Below are 17,409 nucleotides of genomic sequence, written 5' to 3'. Positions count from 1 at the left end.
AAAAAAAAAGCAAAAGACATACTTATAAAAATAAAAGTTGATGGGTTCTGAGTTAAAAGTTTTAAATCCATGGACAGAGGGCAGAGGGAAGAAAGGGGAAGGGGAAGGAGAAAGAACAAGATGTGTTAAGCACATGTACCAAATCCCTACAGTGATGTAATCATTATGTACAGCAAACGTGTACTAAGAAAAATTTTTAAATTGAACAAAATACATTGTAAACAAACTTAAAAGTTAAGTGACAAACTAATAAAAATTGCAAATTATACTAATTAGAACCCTAATATGTAGAAGCACTTATAAGCAATAAGAAAAAGGCAAACATAACGGCATTAAGCTTATAGAATGCTCAATGTTATTAATTGCATAGAAATATTAACTAAAATAAAAACTGAAAAACTTTTAAAATACTCGATATGGGAAGAAGCTTCAGTAACATGGGGCTGCCCCACACAGAGCCCTGCTTCTTATAGCATGAAAATAGCGCGAGCAGGTGGTGCCCTTCCACGCAGTCACCCTTGAAAAAAGATTGCTCTGTCCGTGAGGTTCCCACTGGGCCAGCGTGGACTCAGACCATTTACGATGGGATTTTAATAACTGTAGGTGTTGCAGGTTCAACACTCAAAATCCTATCAATGTACATCTAGATGCTTTGAAATTAGTAATTTCATTTTTAAAAAGTTATCTGAACAAAATGATCAGTGACACATAAAAAGGCTTTAAAAACAAGGAATGCCATCCTGTTCTTTACAGTGAAACTGGAACTATTTTAGTGAAAACCAAAGCTACCCAAATGCCTAGTGATAGGAAATTATACTCTCCATGAATATACTAGAGAGCTATCTAGGATGTTATGTAAAAGGGTAGAACATAAATGATATACACAGCATAATTCCAATTATGTTAACACGTGTATCTACATGGATCGTCTATCTCCTTACCTACATCCTTTGTGATTCCACTAGAGGTTTTCAGAGCACCAGGGTTACTGCGGACTTTTTCTACATGTTTACTTTTTCATTTTCCAAATATTCAACAACAAAATATTTCTACTTTTGTCATCACAAAGCAAATTACTGCTTAAAATATGAATCGCTGATATTTCTTTAAAAAGTCAAATTTGAAGACTACGAGACAACTTGAACTATTTTATTTAAGTTAGGAGACCACTTCTAAACATCTTGACATTTCTGTTCATTGAAATAAGAGCTTGTCTTTGTTGCTATAAAAGAACAAGGACTATTATTTTTAAGACATTTGTAATCACATCACTTTTTGGACAGAGACTAGAAAAATTGACTATAATGACAACCTGTCAATCACCAGGGATTTTCAGCTGCAAAATGAAAGAGCTATGTTAGCGAATGGCAGCAGTACCCGCGTGCTCTACGATCATGTGGATCTAGCATCTTACTCAAAAGGCATAAAACTAAGCAACAGAGTCTCCCTTCACAGTGAGTGTGGAAACTATGAGAGTAACAGAAAACATTCAGTAGGGAGACTCCACTGCTTGATGCCAAGACCCCAGATACAGCTCCAGATGGAGATCCAAAGCGTGCAGCACGATGGAAGTGAATACTCCCTCACTTCTCAAGGGGACGAGTGACTGAAGTCCCCTTTTTTGCCTGCTAGTCATATGTCACCTCCGAGTGTTTCTAGGACTGATAATGAATGCAAAGTGCTCAGCTTAGAGAGCAAGGGGTTCAGCACATGCCAAATTTTATTTATACAAATATAAATGATTGTTTAGTGTTCTCCAGATGCATTTGCAAGAGCATTATTTTTAATAAACACTGTGGCAGCAAAGAGAGCTTTGCTAAATCAAGGAATAACAGATGCACAAAGCAATGCTCCCCCAAGACCCAGGCTAGCTGTGCCATCTTAACCTCATTAATATCCTTTTGAAAGTGCTAGATTTTGACAGTGGGCAAAAGCTAATACTGTAGACAACACGTTAAAATATATCCTGCATAGCCAACTAACGGGTCTGGGCTGTTAACATACGCCCGGAAGAAAGAAAAGGCCATAAAGCATTTGCCTGGTTTCTGATACAACTACAACAAAACAGCAACAACAACGAATAATTTTTCTTCATATAATTAGTTCCTGTTTGAAGTTATAAATCCAGAATACTAAATATCTGGGTATGTCCCGTGAATATTATGACTATGTTCTCTACATTGAGGAGAACAAGACTGCAGAATTCAATATTAATTTCTTCCCTTATACACATGAATTATGTCTCCTTTTAGCCTGTGGACAGGCAGAGTGAGGGTCCTGCCCAGCTCTGCCCAATGGCACCCAGTAGCAGGGCACCACCGGCCACTGCCTTTTCCCCAGTGAGCCTTCAGGGTCCTCCAGGCTTGACGTTTCTGGGTGTTAGGAGCAGACCAGTAAAGAGCAAGAGAAAGGGGATGAATGGTCCTTTTCCTGCCTTTGCATGGGCTGATCTGTGGAGGAAAGGACAGGAAAAAAGCATCCCTACAACTCCTCAGAAAAATACATTTGAAGCTTGTCTCCTTGGCTGGTGGGCAAAGTTGGCACAGACCCAAAAGTGAAATTTGGAAAGGCTGGCATTGGGAAGGTCCTAAGAAAAGTCGCACCAAATTCTGGCTGTAGTAAAACCACGCAATACTCCCAAAAGGCGCATGGGCTTTCCTCAGTGTGGCAGAGATCCTGACACTGGCCTTAGGATGTTTATTTGGGACAAGGTCTCCCTGTGAACTTCTGACAGTTCTCCTGCCTCGGTGTCCTGAGTGCTGGGAACACAGGCATGTGCTGCCTTGCCTCGCTGAAGTGGGTCTGAACTCACTGCGCCCCCAGCGGTCTGAGACACTAGGCAGGGGAGCAGAGCCTCTAGCGAGGCTCAGTCTGTCTGTCACTCAAGGGCAGCCCTGAGCTCAATGCCTGTGACTTTCCAGGGCTGCTCCATGAGACCCCTCTTGCCGCATCCAATCTATCCTGAAGCCTCTTCCAGGTGTGTCCCTTAGGGCCAGACTTCCTCCTGGCTCAACCCCGCCTGCGGTCTTCACCACAGCCTGCTGCTTCCCGGCTGCTATGGTCTCTCCACAACCTGCCCTGTAGAGTAGGAAGGAGCCAGAGACCAGAGAGAGGGTTAGGGGTGTGCGATGCGCCCTAGAATCTGCTTCTCAAACCAGCTGAAAGGGCAGAAAGGAAAAGGCTGCAGGAAAACCTAGCCATGCAGAAGAAAAGGCGGAAGTCAGGCCAAACCAGGAAGTTCTCAAACCACGCAAGAAAATGAATAGCAGGAAAGAAGGGGAGAGCCTGGGGAGGTGAAGAAAGAGGGGAAGGAGGGACAGGAAGACAGAGACCATAAGAATTTTAACTTATGGTTAAAATGAGAGGAGTTGGTCTCACCTCAAAACAGTCAATCTCCAGCTCTACTGGAAGAGGCAGACCACCAGAGATTTTCCCCAAAGCTACGCTTGTCAAAAGTCAGCCTTTTCCTCCTCAGTTACACCAAGTACCAGAAATATAATTACAACATTTTCTGAGGGAATAAATGTTAATAGTGCGTATGGGAAAACAGCACACGGGTCTGTTCTTACTCAGTTTAGAGCTTACTTCCTGCTTGGCAGATTAATGCAGAACGGGAGAACTGCGAGGCAGGCAGGAGGACCACCCAGCAGGGACATGCGCACACGCCCAGCAAAAGCAGGAGGCGGAGGGATATCTATGAGGCCCGTGCAGATCTGTGGTTTCACAATTTCCCAGGTCAATGGCCAGTGTGCCTTTGAGGTGAAAACATGGAAAAGGTACAGAAAGGGTCACCTAAATCATGCATCAGTGTTTACTGAGCACCTACTTTGGGAAGAGTTCAATGCCAAGTGCCAGGTTAGGTAAGGGGCACAGAAAATGATTATAAAGATACTGAAAATATTGTCAGTGTTCTCAAGTGCCTGAATCAAGACAAAAAGATCGTACACATGCACAATACAACCCAGGAAAGCAGACAAGAGTTAGCAGATGGTCCCTATGAAGATCTAAGAAGTCTGATTGCACATGTTCCTGATACTAAATTGCTTTTGAAATGTTTACTCTTTTCTTCCTAGATCCTGACCTTATTGTGGCTCCTAAAACCTCCTTCATTTCGAAGATTCAGTGTGGTGTTTTCACCTTGAACCATACACCTATTCCACTCACTATGATCCAGCATTAGTTCCACCACGGATCAGCCCCACAGCCAACTCCTTTTTCCCAGGATCTTCGGTGGCAGGTGAGAGTGACATCACCCCACTGAACAGACTGAATCAAGCAGTGCACAGTGACAGGTGGCATGAAGACATTCCCAACATACATGCTGCTTGGGTGTCTTTCAGCAACTCGTTGTGCAGAAGTGAGATGGTTTCCTCATGTTATGAGGAGACAGTGGCTCAAGGAAAATGAGCTGGTCTTGCAGGGACTTGCACTGTACTCACGAGCTCAGGTACACACAGAACTGAGCCTAGAGTGGAAAGGGAATCCTGCCCCTGGTGCTTCCTCCGGAGCAGGTGGAGACACTAATTTGGGGTATCAGGCGGGCGCTGAGGGTCGCGGCAAAGAGCCTCGCACCGTCACATTCCACTTACTTAATACCACAGGCCAACATTTAAGTGTGACTGGAAATGGACTCTTTTTATAATTTCTGCTATAAAACTTACAGAGGTACTTTATAATTGATTCTTAATATCTCTAAATTAATCCTAAAAGTTCTGAAAAGAGAAAATACAATTAAGAAAAAACTTTAGGATCGATTTCTAGTCTGTGGTTCTTAACAGGCATGGGAAAGGTAATGTATAAGTATTTTGCACCAGGAAAAGCATGGCTAATCCTGCAGAGATTTCTGGTTGTCATGACTGAAGGTGGCTCAAGGCACCCAGTCAGTAAGGCCAGGGAGACTGCTTTACACCCTACAGTGTGCAGAACAGCTCAAAAGGTCCACAGTCCTAAAACTGAAAACCCCATCCTAATGGGAAATGCCTGAATTAAAATCAAAAGACCACGGCTCTAGGCCAGATGTGTGTTTTTTTTTTTTTTAAAGAGAATAGTTAAAAAAAAAAAAAAAGAATAGCAAGAGACAAACAGAACAAAGCAAGGACATTAAAAATGATACAGGGTTTCAAACCAAATGATAAGAATCAACAGTGGTTGTTATATTACACATTGTTATCTTCAACTACGTTGCTCAGATTACCAGATGTAAGAATGGAAGACTGATCAAACCATTAAAGAGAATAAGAAAATAATAATTGGTTATACCCCTTGCTAGTAATACCACACTATCAAGTACCTTAAGCTCTTTGTAATTTGAATTTTTTTTTATCCTTGACGTAGGAGTACTATCACCTTACTCTTCATAAGCTCAGGGCTGTTTATAACTATCAAATGAAAAATCACAGGTACTACTCCAAAGGAAGGGGAATATCTTTATCATTCAATACCACAACTTCCTCAACAGCAACATTCTCAGACTATGTTTTAGACAGACAATTCAATCTACAAATATTTATGTAGAGCCTATGAATAAATATGACAGTTTTTACCTTACTCAAGGAAACCTAAATCTATATATGCATGGCAAAGAAAAATGTCTCTCATTAACTCAAGCTTAACATTTGACTATCTTCTTTTTATGATCAGCAATGCTAGGTCACAAAACACAGTACTTACCAAGTGGATTTTCTCTTCATGGTGACAAGATCCCAGGGTCCTTGACACACACTCGGGGCAGCACTTGTTGGCAGCTATTTGCAGCACTTCTCCCTGGCCATTTAAACACAGGTCAGTGAAAGCAGCAACAGCAAACACAAAGCCACAAGGCTTGTCACACCACAGGTGTCTGAGTCATTACATCTCATGCATTTCCACAGGTGACAAGAAGATAGGATAAAGTGAATACACTAGCAAAAAGAATTCTGTCAAGAAAAGCTTCTGTGAAAGTAATTTCCTTAAGAACAGAGATGTCTACATCTTTTCACAAGTAATGAGAAGCAGAATTACTCTCCCCAGAAAGGCTTCATGGAAGAGAAGCAGCCAGGCTAGAGAACAGGTGGGTTTCTCTAAGGGTATTGCTTCCCTGAGTTGGAAAGAGGAAGGAGATACTGGCATGGGGATGGACGCAAAGTGGGTAGGTCTCCAGCTGTCACGGGGAGGCCTAATACAGCCAGTTGGGGAAGATAGGAATCTGAGTGCTCACAGCTACCTGGGAAGCAGAGTGGTGAGGTTCAAGAACACCGCTTTGACAGAGGTAGCACTGCTGTACAGGTTTCATATACGTGCACTGTGGGGAGTTGGGCAGAATTTCTGGGCTTCCAAAAAGATCTATGGTGTTTTTCAAGGCTCCTATAATTTCAGTTGCATTTGTTCATACTACCAAAACAATAGGTTATTGCTTGATTTATTGGAAAGTTTTCATGCAATAAGTAACAATCCATTTGCCACCGTGAACCTGGGTGTAGCTCAGTGGTAGAACACATGGTTACCATGTATAAGAACCTGGGTTCCACCACAGAGAGAGACAACACCAAGAGCAGAAGGTTGTCTTTGTGGCCCAGTGGTTCTCGTATTAGATCTTCTTATTGCAGAGTTTCCTCAAGTCCCGAAATGTGGCACAATGGGCTACGAATGATTGTGACCCCAAATGGTAGGAGACTCCGCCCTAGCCAGGAAGTCCTGACTCTTCCACAGGGCAAAACTCTACAAACCCAGCCAGTAGAATGGAAAATAAAACTTGTGTGTGTGTGTGTGTGTGTGTGTTTGTGTGTGTTAATGTTGTCTTTGTTACTTTGGTTAATCCCACTTTAAAAAAAAATTACACTGATAAGAGAAGTCTTATAATTATATCCACAAGAGTGAATAGGAAACAAGATTAATATTTTGTTAATGATCAATCCACTAAACAGATTAATATATCAATAACAGTAATCACCAAATTCTTATTTGCTTGGTAAACAAAAAATTTATTTATTTTAAAAAGAATAAAAAATAATTTTAAAAAACCAGAAATGATACAGAATTTCAAAACACAAGATGGTAGTAATTCAACAATGGTTGTTATATTGCATATTGTGGTCTTCAAAGTGGTTGTTCAGACTACCAGATATAAGCATGCCAAATTTTTTTTTTTTTTTTTTTTTGGTTTTTCTCCGGTACCGGGAACCGAACTCACGACCTTGCGCTTGCCAGGCAGACGCTTAGCATGCCAAATTGGTAAAAAAAAAATAAGTATTAACTGTTATTGGTTTACTGGAAGAAAAATTTTATATGATATGGGATTTTATAAAATTGCCCATTCTATGCACCATTAATGACTTTTCAGAAAAATACCCTCTGAACCCAAGAAAACTACTCTTTAATTTCCACTAAGACAGCAATAGAAACTACATTAGCATAATTTCCACTAAGAATTTCATACAGATAGGAAATAGGATAAGCCAATTGTTGCTTATACTCTAACATAGAAGCAGAGCATAAGGCAGAAAGATAGAACTTCAAGGGATATTTTATGTTCCCAAATTAGTGTTTTTTGTTTGCTTTAGTTTGATTTTATATAACAACTAATTTTAAAATTTGGCCCTCATAAAATTTATTTCAGAAATATAATTTTCTTTATGAGAGGCAATGGTGACCAGGGAGAGGATGGCTGCCAGCTCGGTCTATCTACCGATCAGGTAGAACATGCCAGAGATGAGCCAGAGGAGGAGCAGATGTTGCAAGTGCTTACCGGGGCAATGGGAAGCGGGCATTCCTGCCACCAGAGCCTGTGGCCTAGCACTACCTGGCTAGCTGTGGACTACAAAGCACACAGGCCTACTGGTTCCCCAGACCTTGCACTGGGGAGCTTTGGAAAGTGCCCACATGACTTGCTTAGGCTCTAGAAGAACTAACTGACAATAATAATGATGATAATCTTGTTATAGATAACACATACTGAGTGCTTAGAATAGCTAGGTATAGTAGTTTTTCCTTTCCATGGGGAACAAGTTCCAAGACCTCCAACAGGTCCCTGAAACTGGGAATAGTATCAAACCTATGCATACTGTATTTTTCCATCTGATAAGATACAGTAAGACATTAACAATAATAGATAATAAAATAGAGCAATTAAACAATGCAGTATAATAAAATTCATGTAAATGTGGTTTCTCTCTCAAAATCGTTTACTGTACTATAGATCTTAGGAACCTCAGCACATGAATTTTCTTTTCTTTTCATATTAGTCTAGAACTAGCAACCTTTTCACGTAAAAGAAGTACTTTATGGGTTTTCCTCAGCATTACTGGACTTCCAACATCACTACTCTTGTGCTTTGTGGAATCTATGCAGTAAAACAAGTGCTACATGGTCCAGCCTTCCCAGACAGTCACTCTGGTAACCAAGTGACTAGTGGGCAGGCAGCATATGCAGAGTGGATGTACTGGACAAAGTGGTGATCAGTCCTGGATGGGAATGCAGCAGAATACTGCATGATTTCACCACACTGTTCACAGCATCATGTAGTTTAAAACTTATGAATTGTTTATTTCTGGAATTTTCCAGTTAGTGTTTTCAGACTGTGCTTGAGAAAACAACGCAGATGTAAGACTGAACTTCTGTTCTATGTACATATATGTGTGTGTAATATATTAGGCTCAACACCTATATATATATATATATATATATATATATATATATAGTGTGTGTGTGTGTGCGTGTGCGTGCACGCGCCTGTATGTTATAGTTTGAGTCTCACAATTCTACCAGGTAACTACTATTTGCGGATCATTCCCTCATATTCACCCACTGAAGACTTGGCACCTAACTCCCACTTTGCTTTCTACCTTCTGTCTAACCATCATTTGGGACAGTATCAGTGTCCATGAACATGACTGTTTCCATTCTACCCTTATACATTCTTGACCACCTCAATTCAAGGAGTCCTCACTTCTACTTCTCTTGAGACTCCCTGGCTATGGTCAGCCTTGGGATGCACACTCTACACTGCTGAATGCCAGACACTTTCAATTCTGAACACTAACCTCCCAGTATTTAGCTATCTCTCACCTTTACACCCTCTTATCTTATTTCCTTCAGATAGATTCTTGAAGTCCTGGGTGTATTTCTGCCAGTCATTTCAGCCCCCAGTTAATCTCATTTTCTGTTGGTGTTAGGCTCAACACCCGCCACTTCCAACATCTCTGCTTGTACTTTTCATTAGCATGGTAAAATCCAAGTCCTGGATCCCCTCTACAGCTTGCCTTATTTTATTTTACACTTGACTGGTGTGTGTACTGCTAAGGAAATCATTCCACCATGCAGCCTGGTACTCACACAGTTTCATGATCTCTGCTGCTCCTGAAGGTCCTTGACACCATCTGTGAGGCTTTTCCTGGCCTTAGTCAGTCCTTTGTCCCCACTGTGACAGCTCCTTAGAGTCATTCTTCTTTTTTCACTTCCAAGTGAATCTCAAAGTCTTCCCAAATAAAGCTCATTAGGCATAAACCACTTCAGTATTCTGTCCCTTTTCTTACCCATAAATCTAACTACATGTATGTCTGTCCGTGGCACTGTCCTATTCCTAGAGAATGGTTTTCTACTCTCAACTCCAGCCCCATTTCACACGCTGAACTCCATGCTCTGTGTTCTCCTCCATACACCACCCTTTCTGATTCATTTATTCTCTCTGTCCCTCCTAGCTTCCAACTCTCACACCTCTAGTCTCAATTCACCTCTATTCTGGCACATTCTGCTTTTCCTCCTAAGGTGCTCATGTCTCTCACATGGAATAACAAAAATTAAAAGCCAAAATAAAGTAAAACCCTCTCTCCTCCTTTGGTCATGTTACAGTTGCTGACTGCATGCCTTCCAGGGACAACACACTTTGCTCTTTGATGGGCTGCAACATGAAGAAAACAAGATTCGTGCTCTCAAGGAGCTGAAGGGCTAGATGACGAGCTAAACAAGTAAACAGGCATTTCCAGTGTAGTCGGGGATAGGAGAAGGGCAGTCACACAGAGTCACACAGCACACAGTAAGGCTTGGTATCTGTGGCTAGAGAGGACCAAAGACACTTCACAGACTTGCTGCTGTCTGCCCAAAGTCCCACGTCTCCACCCTCTATCCTTTGAAAGAGAAGCCATGACTTAGCCTGCCTCCCCCCACTTTCCATTCACTCCTCACAGCTCTGCAATATGGCTTCAACTTCTTTCATCCCCTGACATCTACCCATATCCTGCCAAACTCCTCCTGAAAGCCTCTAGCCTCCCACAACCATAACACTGCTTGTCTTTGGCCACTCCTTATCTCTCACCTCTCTGACCAAGTCTGAAAGTTCAATCTGTTCTGCTCACCTCCCTTTAAATGACCACGTCCCTTAAATCCCACCCTTGTTCTTGTGTACTTTTCTCACACAACTGCTCTGATGAGATCCTAATTCTAATGGTCTACGCTGCTGTTTATGCCAATAACACACACACTGCATCTTCAACTCTGTCTTCTCCTCTGCATTTAGTCTCGTACACACTGCCTTTTGGAACTTTCTACCTGCCTTCTCTTTTCTGCACACTTCAAACTCAAAATGCCACAAACTGACATCATCATTTCTCCAAGATCGGCCACTTCCTCACATACACCAGCTGGCGACTCATCTAGTCATAAATATGGAAGTCATTTCCCCTTCTCCTTTCCCTCCCCTTCTACCTTCATACAGGTCTGCTAACCCCCTTCCCCCATGTATTTATAGAACCTGCCCTTTCCTCTTGATTCCTGCACTGATTCAGGTACTCACCAGTGCTCTGGCTCAGGTACTCAACTCCTCATCTGCATTATCCTCTGAGCCTCTGAACTGATCTCCTTGTTTCTAATATTATGCATCACCTTTGAAAAGCCAGTCATATCCTTCTAAAAGAAAACCTGGCCATTCCGCCAAACACTTGAAACTTTATTTCGTATTGTAGCTCCTTAAAAATAACATTCTAAACTCCATTGTACAGCCTACAACCCCCTCTGTAAAAGTGAGCTCACCAACTCTCTAGCCTCATCTCTCCATTCAGTGAGTCAAAAATATTCACTACCTACCATGTGGCAATATACAGTGCTGTCAACATACAGTGACCAAAGGAGAGAGTAAACAAAAAACGTCAGTAAAAACATATAGTATGTCTCCTTACAGTTAGTGCCAAGAAGAAAATGAAGTACAGTGTATGCAAAATACATAGTAGGAGGTGCAGGAGTTGGAATTTTAAATAGAATAGCACTCAGGGAAGGCATAAATACAGGATTAAGCACGCTCCCCACCACACACACCAGGTACACTTCCACCATAGGGCCTGTGCACTTTTCTGTTCCCATTGAAATTGTTCTTTCTCAGTTATGTGTATGTGTCTAGGAAACTGCAAACAGGTTTCATGTCTGAAGCAGAGAGAGCAAAGGAGAAACTAATAGAAATTAGAGAGGTACAGTAGTACCATAAAGGCCATTGTGAGAAATTACTCTGATTAAGAAGGGAAGTCATTAGAAGCCGTTGGAGAAGTTTAAGGAGAGAAGCAACATGATTATGTTTAATAGGCTCCCCGTGGCTGGTCCACCAAGATTACAGTGAAAAGGCAAAGTACAGAAACAGTGAACCCAGGTTAGGGGCTATGGTGAGAATCCAGGCAACACATGGCATTCATGAAACCGGAGTAAGAGCAACAACTCTTGTGCATCGCATTTGAGATGTGCTGATTAGGAAGGAAAGGCTGGGAGATCTGGAAATGTCCTGGGTGCACCATGGAGGAGAAAGTGACAAATCAAAGATGATTAAGGTTTTCTGGCCTGAGCAACAGGGAGAATGGATTTACTGACATGAGAAAACATAGAAGAAGAACGATTTAGGAAAAAATGAAATTATGAGTTTAACATTAACCAGAACCAAAACCTTTTACTGCAAAAGGCCAGGTAGTCTTTTAGTCTTGGGGAGTCACACAAGGTCTGTTAAAACTACACAGCTCTATCTTTGAAGCACAAAAGCAAAAATGCATAAACAAATCAGTGTGCCTATATCTCAAGAAAACTTTACTTATGGACACTGAACATTGCTTTCATACAATTTTCACAGAATATTCGTCTCAATGTTTTTCAACTACTTAAAAATATAAAAAACATTCTTAGTAGATAGGCCATACAAGAAAAGTGACAAGCCAAGCTTAGCCTGCTGACCCACAGCATAAACAAGTTTAGTTTTCACAAATAGAACAACGTTTTCCAACATATAGTTCAGGGCTTCTTCTGTTATCCCACAGGTGTCCATGTGACATGGGGGAAGGTATGTCTTCCTGGCCCTTGCTCCACCACTCAGACACTGATGCAGGTTCGTCAGCAAAATGGCAACATCTGAGGAATGAGCACTTACTCCATAAAGTAGAGGGACCCATGATATTTAACAAAATATTGGCGAATTCAAACATCTGTGCAGTCCCCGCTTCTGAGGAAAATACCCACGCGGGAATTAAAGAATACCCTTAAAGATATAACTTCACTCCAATGTTAAAGGGCAGGAAAAGAGAACTTTATTAGCATTTGATGGCATAAAGTCTCAAGATTAATTCTTGGGCGTGGAAAAACAAAAACTAGAAAAATAAACTGTGTTTGTGAAGTCAACAGAATCTTTTTTAAAGAAAATAACTGGTCTCTTCTGGGGAATCACAAATGCTCAAATTTAAATCTTAAGTTTTTAATAGATAGATTGGCTTTCAAAAGAAAAGAGCATCTAGAAAAAAAGTTGTTCTAACAGAGTAGATACATAACTATAAAAACTGAAACCTGTTCAGAGTGGCAAAGAAGAAATGGTGTCATGGGCTTGGTCAAATACTAGTCGGTCCTGAGTCAAGGGCTCCCCTGCTTCCCTGCAGCCACTGACAACAAGGTGCTACAACCAGCAGCAGACCCAAGTGATGCTCCTAGAGCATCCTCTGTGAGAAGTCAGTCCCGACACCCCATGGTGTGTAAACATTGTGATTGGTATCAGCAGCTTTGGCTCCTGTCATACTCAGGGTAAAATCTCTGGGCAGCAGTTTATTTATTGTATAGTCATGGTGAGTTGCTTTAAATGTCCAGGTTTCACTTTTCTCACCTGTAAAGTAGGGTTAAAGATGTCAGCCCCCCATATTAAGTGGGAAGATTTTTGGAAAACCTTTGATCAAGTGCCTTGTCCAGAATAAATGCCCAATAAATGAAAATTAAGATAATCTTAGATGTCACACATTAAAATTCTCTTCTGTGTTTCCTAAAGTATCCAATTAGAGATATGGATAAGTGTCAAGAACAAATGATCCAAAAGATACAAACACTTAACTCTTTGCTGACTTTACCAACACATTTAAAGATGCCAGAGGATACCATACCTTCTCAAAGGCACACTGAGGGTTTCTGCAGATAACAGCTTCACAGAAGACAATATCACCATGGCAACGGCAGTTCTGGCACGAATCAGGCTTCCAAACTGTGGCATCCTGCAAAGGAGCATAAGCTCTGAGTTAAAAACTGACCAGTCAAGGTCCGTGCACCGTAAAGCAGTCCCATCGATAGCCCCACATCCTGAACAATTAAAAGGCAAAGAAAAGTCACAACCACATCTCCCACAGTAATCACTAGGCACTGATTAAGCCCCTAGTGGCAATAAAAGCAGTGTGATCCATTTCACAACAGTCAACCCACGTAACCTAAGACAAGGGCATTCAGAACCGAGCTGTCAATACCCAGAGTAAAAGCCATCGATCGGCCTAAAACGAATGCGCTGCTCTCTGGCTTAAAGTTTCTTTTTCTTGTTAACCAGCAGAAAACACTGGAGCAGGTTTAAGGGGAAATGACACTTTGATGACCACTAACCAGAACCATGAAGCAATATTTGCCACTTGGTGCTATGAGCACTGCAGATCTCACTTTCCAGTTATGAACCTCAACATTCATCAGAGACAAGAGGATGCAAGTGAATGGTTTTAGTTCCCAAGAGAGAGCCACCAGCCACATGTGCATGGAGTGGCTGCACCACCCATGAGGCCTGCACATATTATTCTGCATTCTGAATATGAGGGATTAAATAAACACAAAGCCAGGGTTCCACTTCATTACTCAGTAAATTAGAAAAGAAAACAGTGGTCATGAGCAAAAATGTGAATCTGGGCTCAGTTAAAAGTCTTGAAATTTCTTTCCTGTTTCTCACCTTCCATTGGGCTGAATCCTTATTTGATTCATGCCCAATTTGAAATGACTTTCAGCCCAAATCTCTGCACAGAGACCTGTTTCTGAAAGGTTGCTCTGATGACTTTGAATTGAAGCAATAACGGCACCATGGGCTGTGCTGAAATCCATTTTCCCAGAGGTTGCCTAGCCCACATTTCTATTCTACATGCTTTGCAACAGAGTTTTAAACACAGCCTTTTAAAGATGCTGTCCATGGTATTCTGTGGTTTAAAACTAATGTGTGGCTCCTTTTTACCTCAGATGGGATAGAATGCAAATCCTATACTCAGGCCTTCCCTGTCTCCCTTAGCTTGCCGAAGCCCACAGTCCTGAGGCATCCTTCCGTCCCTGGCAATGGTCCAGTTACTCGACAGCCCAACTGCCTCAGATCTGGCTCACATCTCACACTCCTCCTGGGACCCCTACTCTCTCCTGACTTCCCCAGAGAGGGTCTGCAAACCATCACTTTCCTTTCTAGTCTGTACCTCAGAGACAACTCATTCTTAACCCAACCCCACTCAGATGCAGCTCTTCACCACTCCTCTTCCACCCACCATGTCTGGCACACATCTTTACACTTCACTGTACTCACTGAAATCCCCTGTAGCCGGGCCAGACCAAACTGAGCTCTGTCCTTAGTCTGGCACGCTGGAGATTCTTAAAATCAGGAGTTAATGTTCGCAAGTCGCTTGTGAAGGCTTTTTCTTTCTTTCTAAACTCCCTTATCTTTTTTCCTTAGTCAACTAATTAAAATGCCACTAAATACTTTAGGGAGGAGTAAGAGAAGTTTCTAAGCTCCTGCTAGAGTCACCAGAACACCAGCATTGAATGTAGTCCAGAATGAGAAACTAGTGGATGTTGGCAATAGACGTCCTCACACACAATGACAAAAACCAAATGGACGGTTAATTTTAGGGGCCAGTTTAGCTAAGCTATGGTGTCCACTTGTTTGGTTAAACATTAGTCTAAATGTTGCTGTGACTGTGCAGATGGTCCCCAATTTATGATTTTTTTTTTTTTTTTTTTACTTTCAGATGAGGAGAAAGATATACACGCAGTAGAAACAGTGCATTGGATTTTGGATTTTGATTTTTTCCTGGGCTAGCAATACATGATCGGATACTCTCCTGAGGTACTGAGCAGGAGCAGCAAGCCAGAGCCTCCAGGTAGCCCACAATCATGAGGATAAACAACCGATGCATAGTCTGCAGTTTGTTACGTTGCTATGGTGCTCAGTAAGCGAGGTATATTGAATGTATTTTAAACTTATAGTTTCAACTTATAACTATCATGATGTAACCCCATAAAATACTAAACAGCATCATATTTTAGAGATGAGACATACGTAACATCAGTTGATTTTAAGTAAAGTTGATTACTACCCATGACATGGGTGGGTCTCATCTAATCCACTGATTGCCTCAATTACAAAAACTGAAGTTCTCCAGCAAAGAGGAAATTCAGCCTGAAGACAATAGCATGGAAATTCTGCCTGAGTTTCCGGCCTGCTGACCTGCCTATAGATTTTGAACTTGCCACTCCTAATGTAATCAATAATTGCATGAACCAGTTCCTTAAAACAAATCCCCACCTTGTATTTTTCTGAAGAACCATGAGTAATACACCAGCATTGGTAAGGATTTACATGGATATGCACAACATTCTTAGGCAAAAATAAAGTTTTTGTTTTGGATCAAGAAAAGCTAAATTTATAACCTCTTAGGGAATGTGCTTCAAACACCAGGACCTCTCCAAAGTCATTTAAGAAACATAAAATATATCTGAGGTGAGATTACATGCTCAGTGTCTGACTCACAAATTCTGAATCAAAACAAATGAATACCAAAAGCTGGTGTGGAATATCTCTTTATTATTATAACACATTCTTCATAACTGGTGATAGTTTGACAACTATAGCCTCACCTAACCCAAGAAGCAATGACAAGAAGGTGAAGAAAAACAAATTTCATTTTCAACCACAACATAATATAGGTTTCCTGCTGATTTTAAAAAACAATTTCAGTTTCAGGATGCAGGCTAAATAAAAATGACAATTTCACAAACCCAGTAGCTACCATTCATTGGTCATTTGTCTTATGCTGACTATGCTTGGAGCAGGAAGTGCTGATCCAGGGGCAACTGTGGTTCAGGATGAGCATAGCTTTCCCAATATCTGCAGTCATCCAGAAAGGCTGGGGAAAGTGTCTAAGGGTCAGTGCCACACCAAGCACTTCACTGTGTAACAGCCCCATGGAAAATAGCACTACTAATATCATTCCCATTTTACAGATGAGTGAACAGGATAAGAGATATAAAGGAGTTTGCACAAATTCTCTAAGTTTTTATAAGACCTAAGGACTCAGGGTCTGGAGCCAGACTGCCTGGGCTTGAATCTTGGTGTCAAAATTTATTAATTGTACATCTTTCCTTGAGTTCAAATGACTGTGTCCTAGATCCCTCACATGTGAAATAGGGATTTTAAAATGAGATGGAGATGCTAAAAGTACTTACCCCCTGGGAATTGAAAAGAGCATATGAGATGCTGTATTTAAAAGTATATGAACAGTATCTGGTACTTAGTAAGAGACTGTTAAATGTCATTTATTATTTCTCCAAATGCTTCCTTTATTTTAAAGAGAATAAAAAATAATAAAATACATTAAAATACATACATTAGAAATGACACACAGTTTCACTAAACAAGATGACAGGAATTCAATGGTGGTTGTTATATTGTGCTTCCTTTTATGTTATAACCATTCAGTAAATATTTTCTAAACATTTCCTTTTTCCTATAAGTACCTTGACTTTCCCATTTTCTCACACATAACTAAAATCCAAGAAAGTGAAATTATTACTAAATTAGGACTCTAGCACTCAAAGGATCCAGAGTATTGTAGCAGAAGGGAAGCATGAATCTGTAGGTTGAGGTTTTAAGGCTAGGTATGTAACTAGAAAGTTCTGTCTCACTAAACTGGCAGAAGCACAAACTCTTGTCTTCCTTTAACTTATATCTAAATGGCCACAACACGTCACATGAGTCTTCTTAGCTTGGGATCATTCTAAAGCTCCAGCTGGCTTTATTCTCTCTACATTCTTCTACCAGACTTCATGTTCTTTTTTATCTTTTTTTTTTTTTTTTTTTTTTTTTTTAGGACAGGGTTTCACTAATGCAGTTAAATTGCCTTTGAACTTATTTGACCCCTCCTT

At 41.0% G+C, this 17,409-nt stretch overlaps 1 protein-coding gene across 2 annotated transcripts in view; it reads right to left on the bottom strand.

The window, feature by feature from the left end:
- Fras1 (Fraser extracellular matrix complex subunit 1) overlaps positions 1-17,409 on the bottom strand; it is a 410,067-nt gene that overhangs the window by 237,942 nt on the left and 154,716 nt on the right. For both annotated transcript variants that reach the window (XM_013516132.1, XM_005388203.2), the window contains 2 exons: positions 13,362-13,469; positions 5,671-5,763 (listed from right to left, as the gene is read on the bottom strand). In XM_013516132.1, the coding sequence (XP_013371586.1) occupies positions 5,671-5,763; positions 13,362-13,469 (201 nt within the window). The remainder of the gene's footprint in view (positions 1-5,670; positions 5,764-13,361; positions 13,470-17,409) is intronic.

The sequence above is a fragment of the Chinchilla lanigera genome, unplaced genomic scaffold (genome assembly GCF_000276665.1).
Source record: "Chinchilla lanigera isolate Chin_1 unplaced genomic scaffold, ChiLan1.0 scaffold00032, whole genome shotgun sequence".
NCBI classification, from domain to species: Eukaryota; Metazoa; Chordata; class Mammalia; order Rodentia; family Chinchillidae; genus Chinchilla; species Chinchilla lanigera.
The sequence above is the reverse complement of the archived record's forward strand: the minus strand, read 5'-3'. Positions and strand labels throughout refer to the sequence as shown.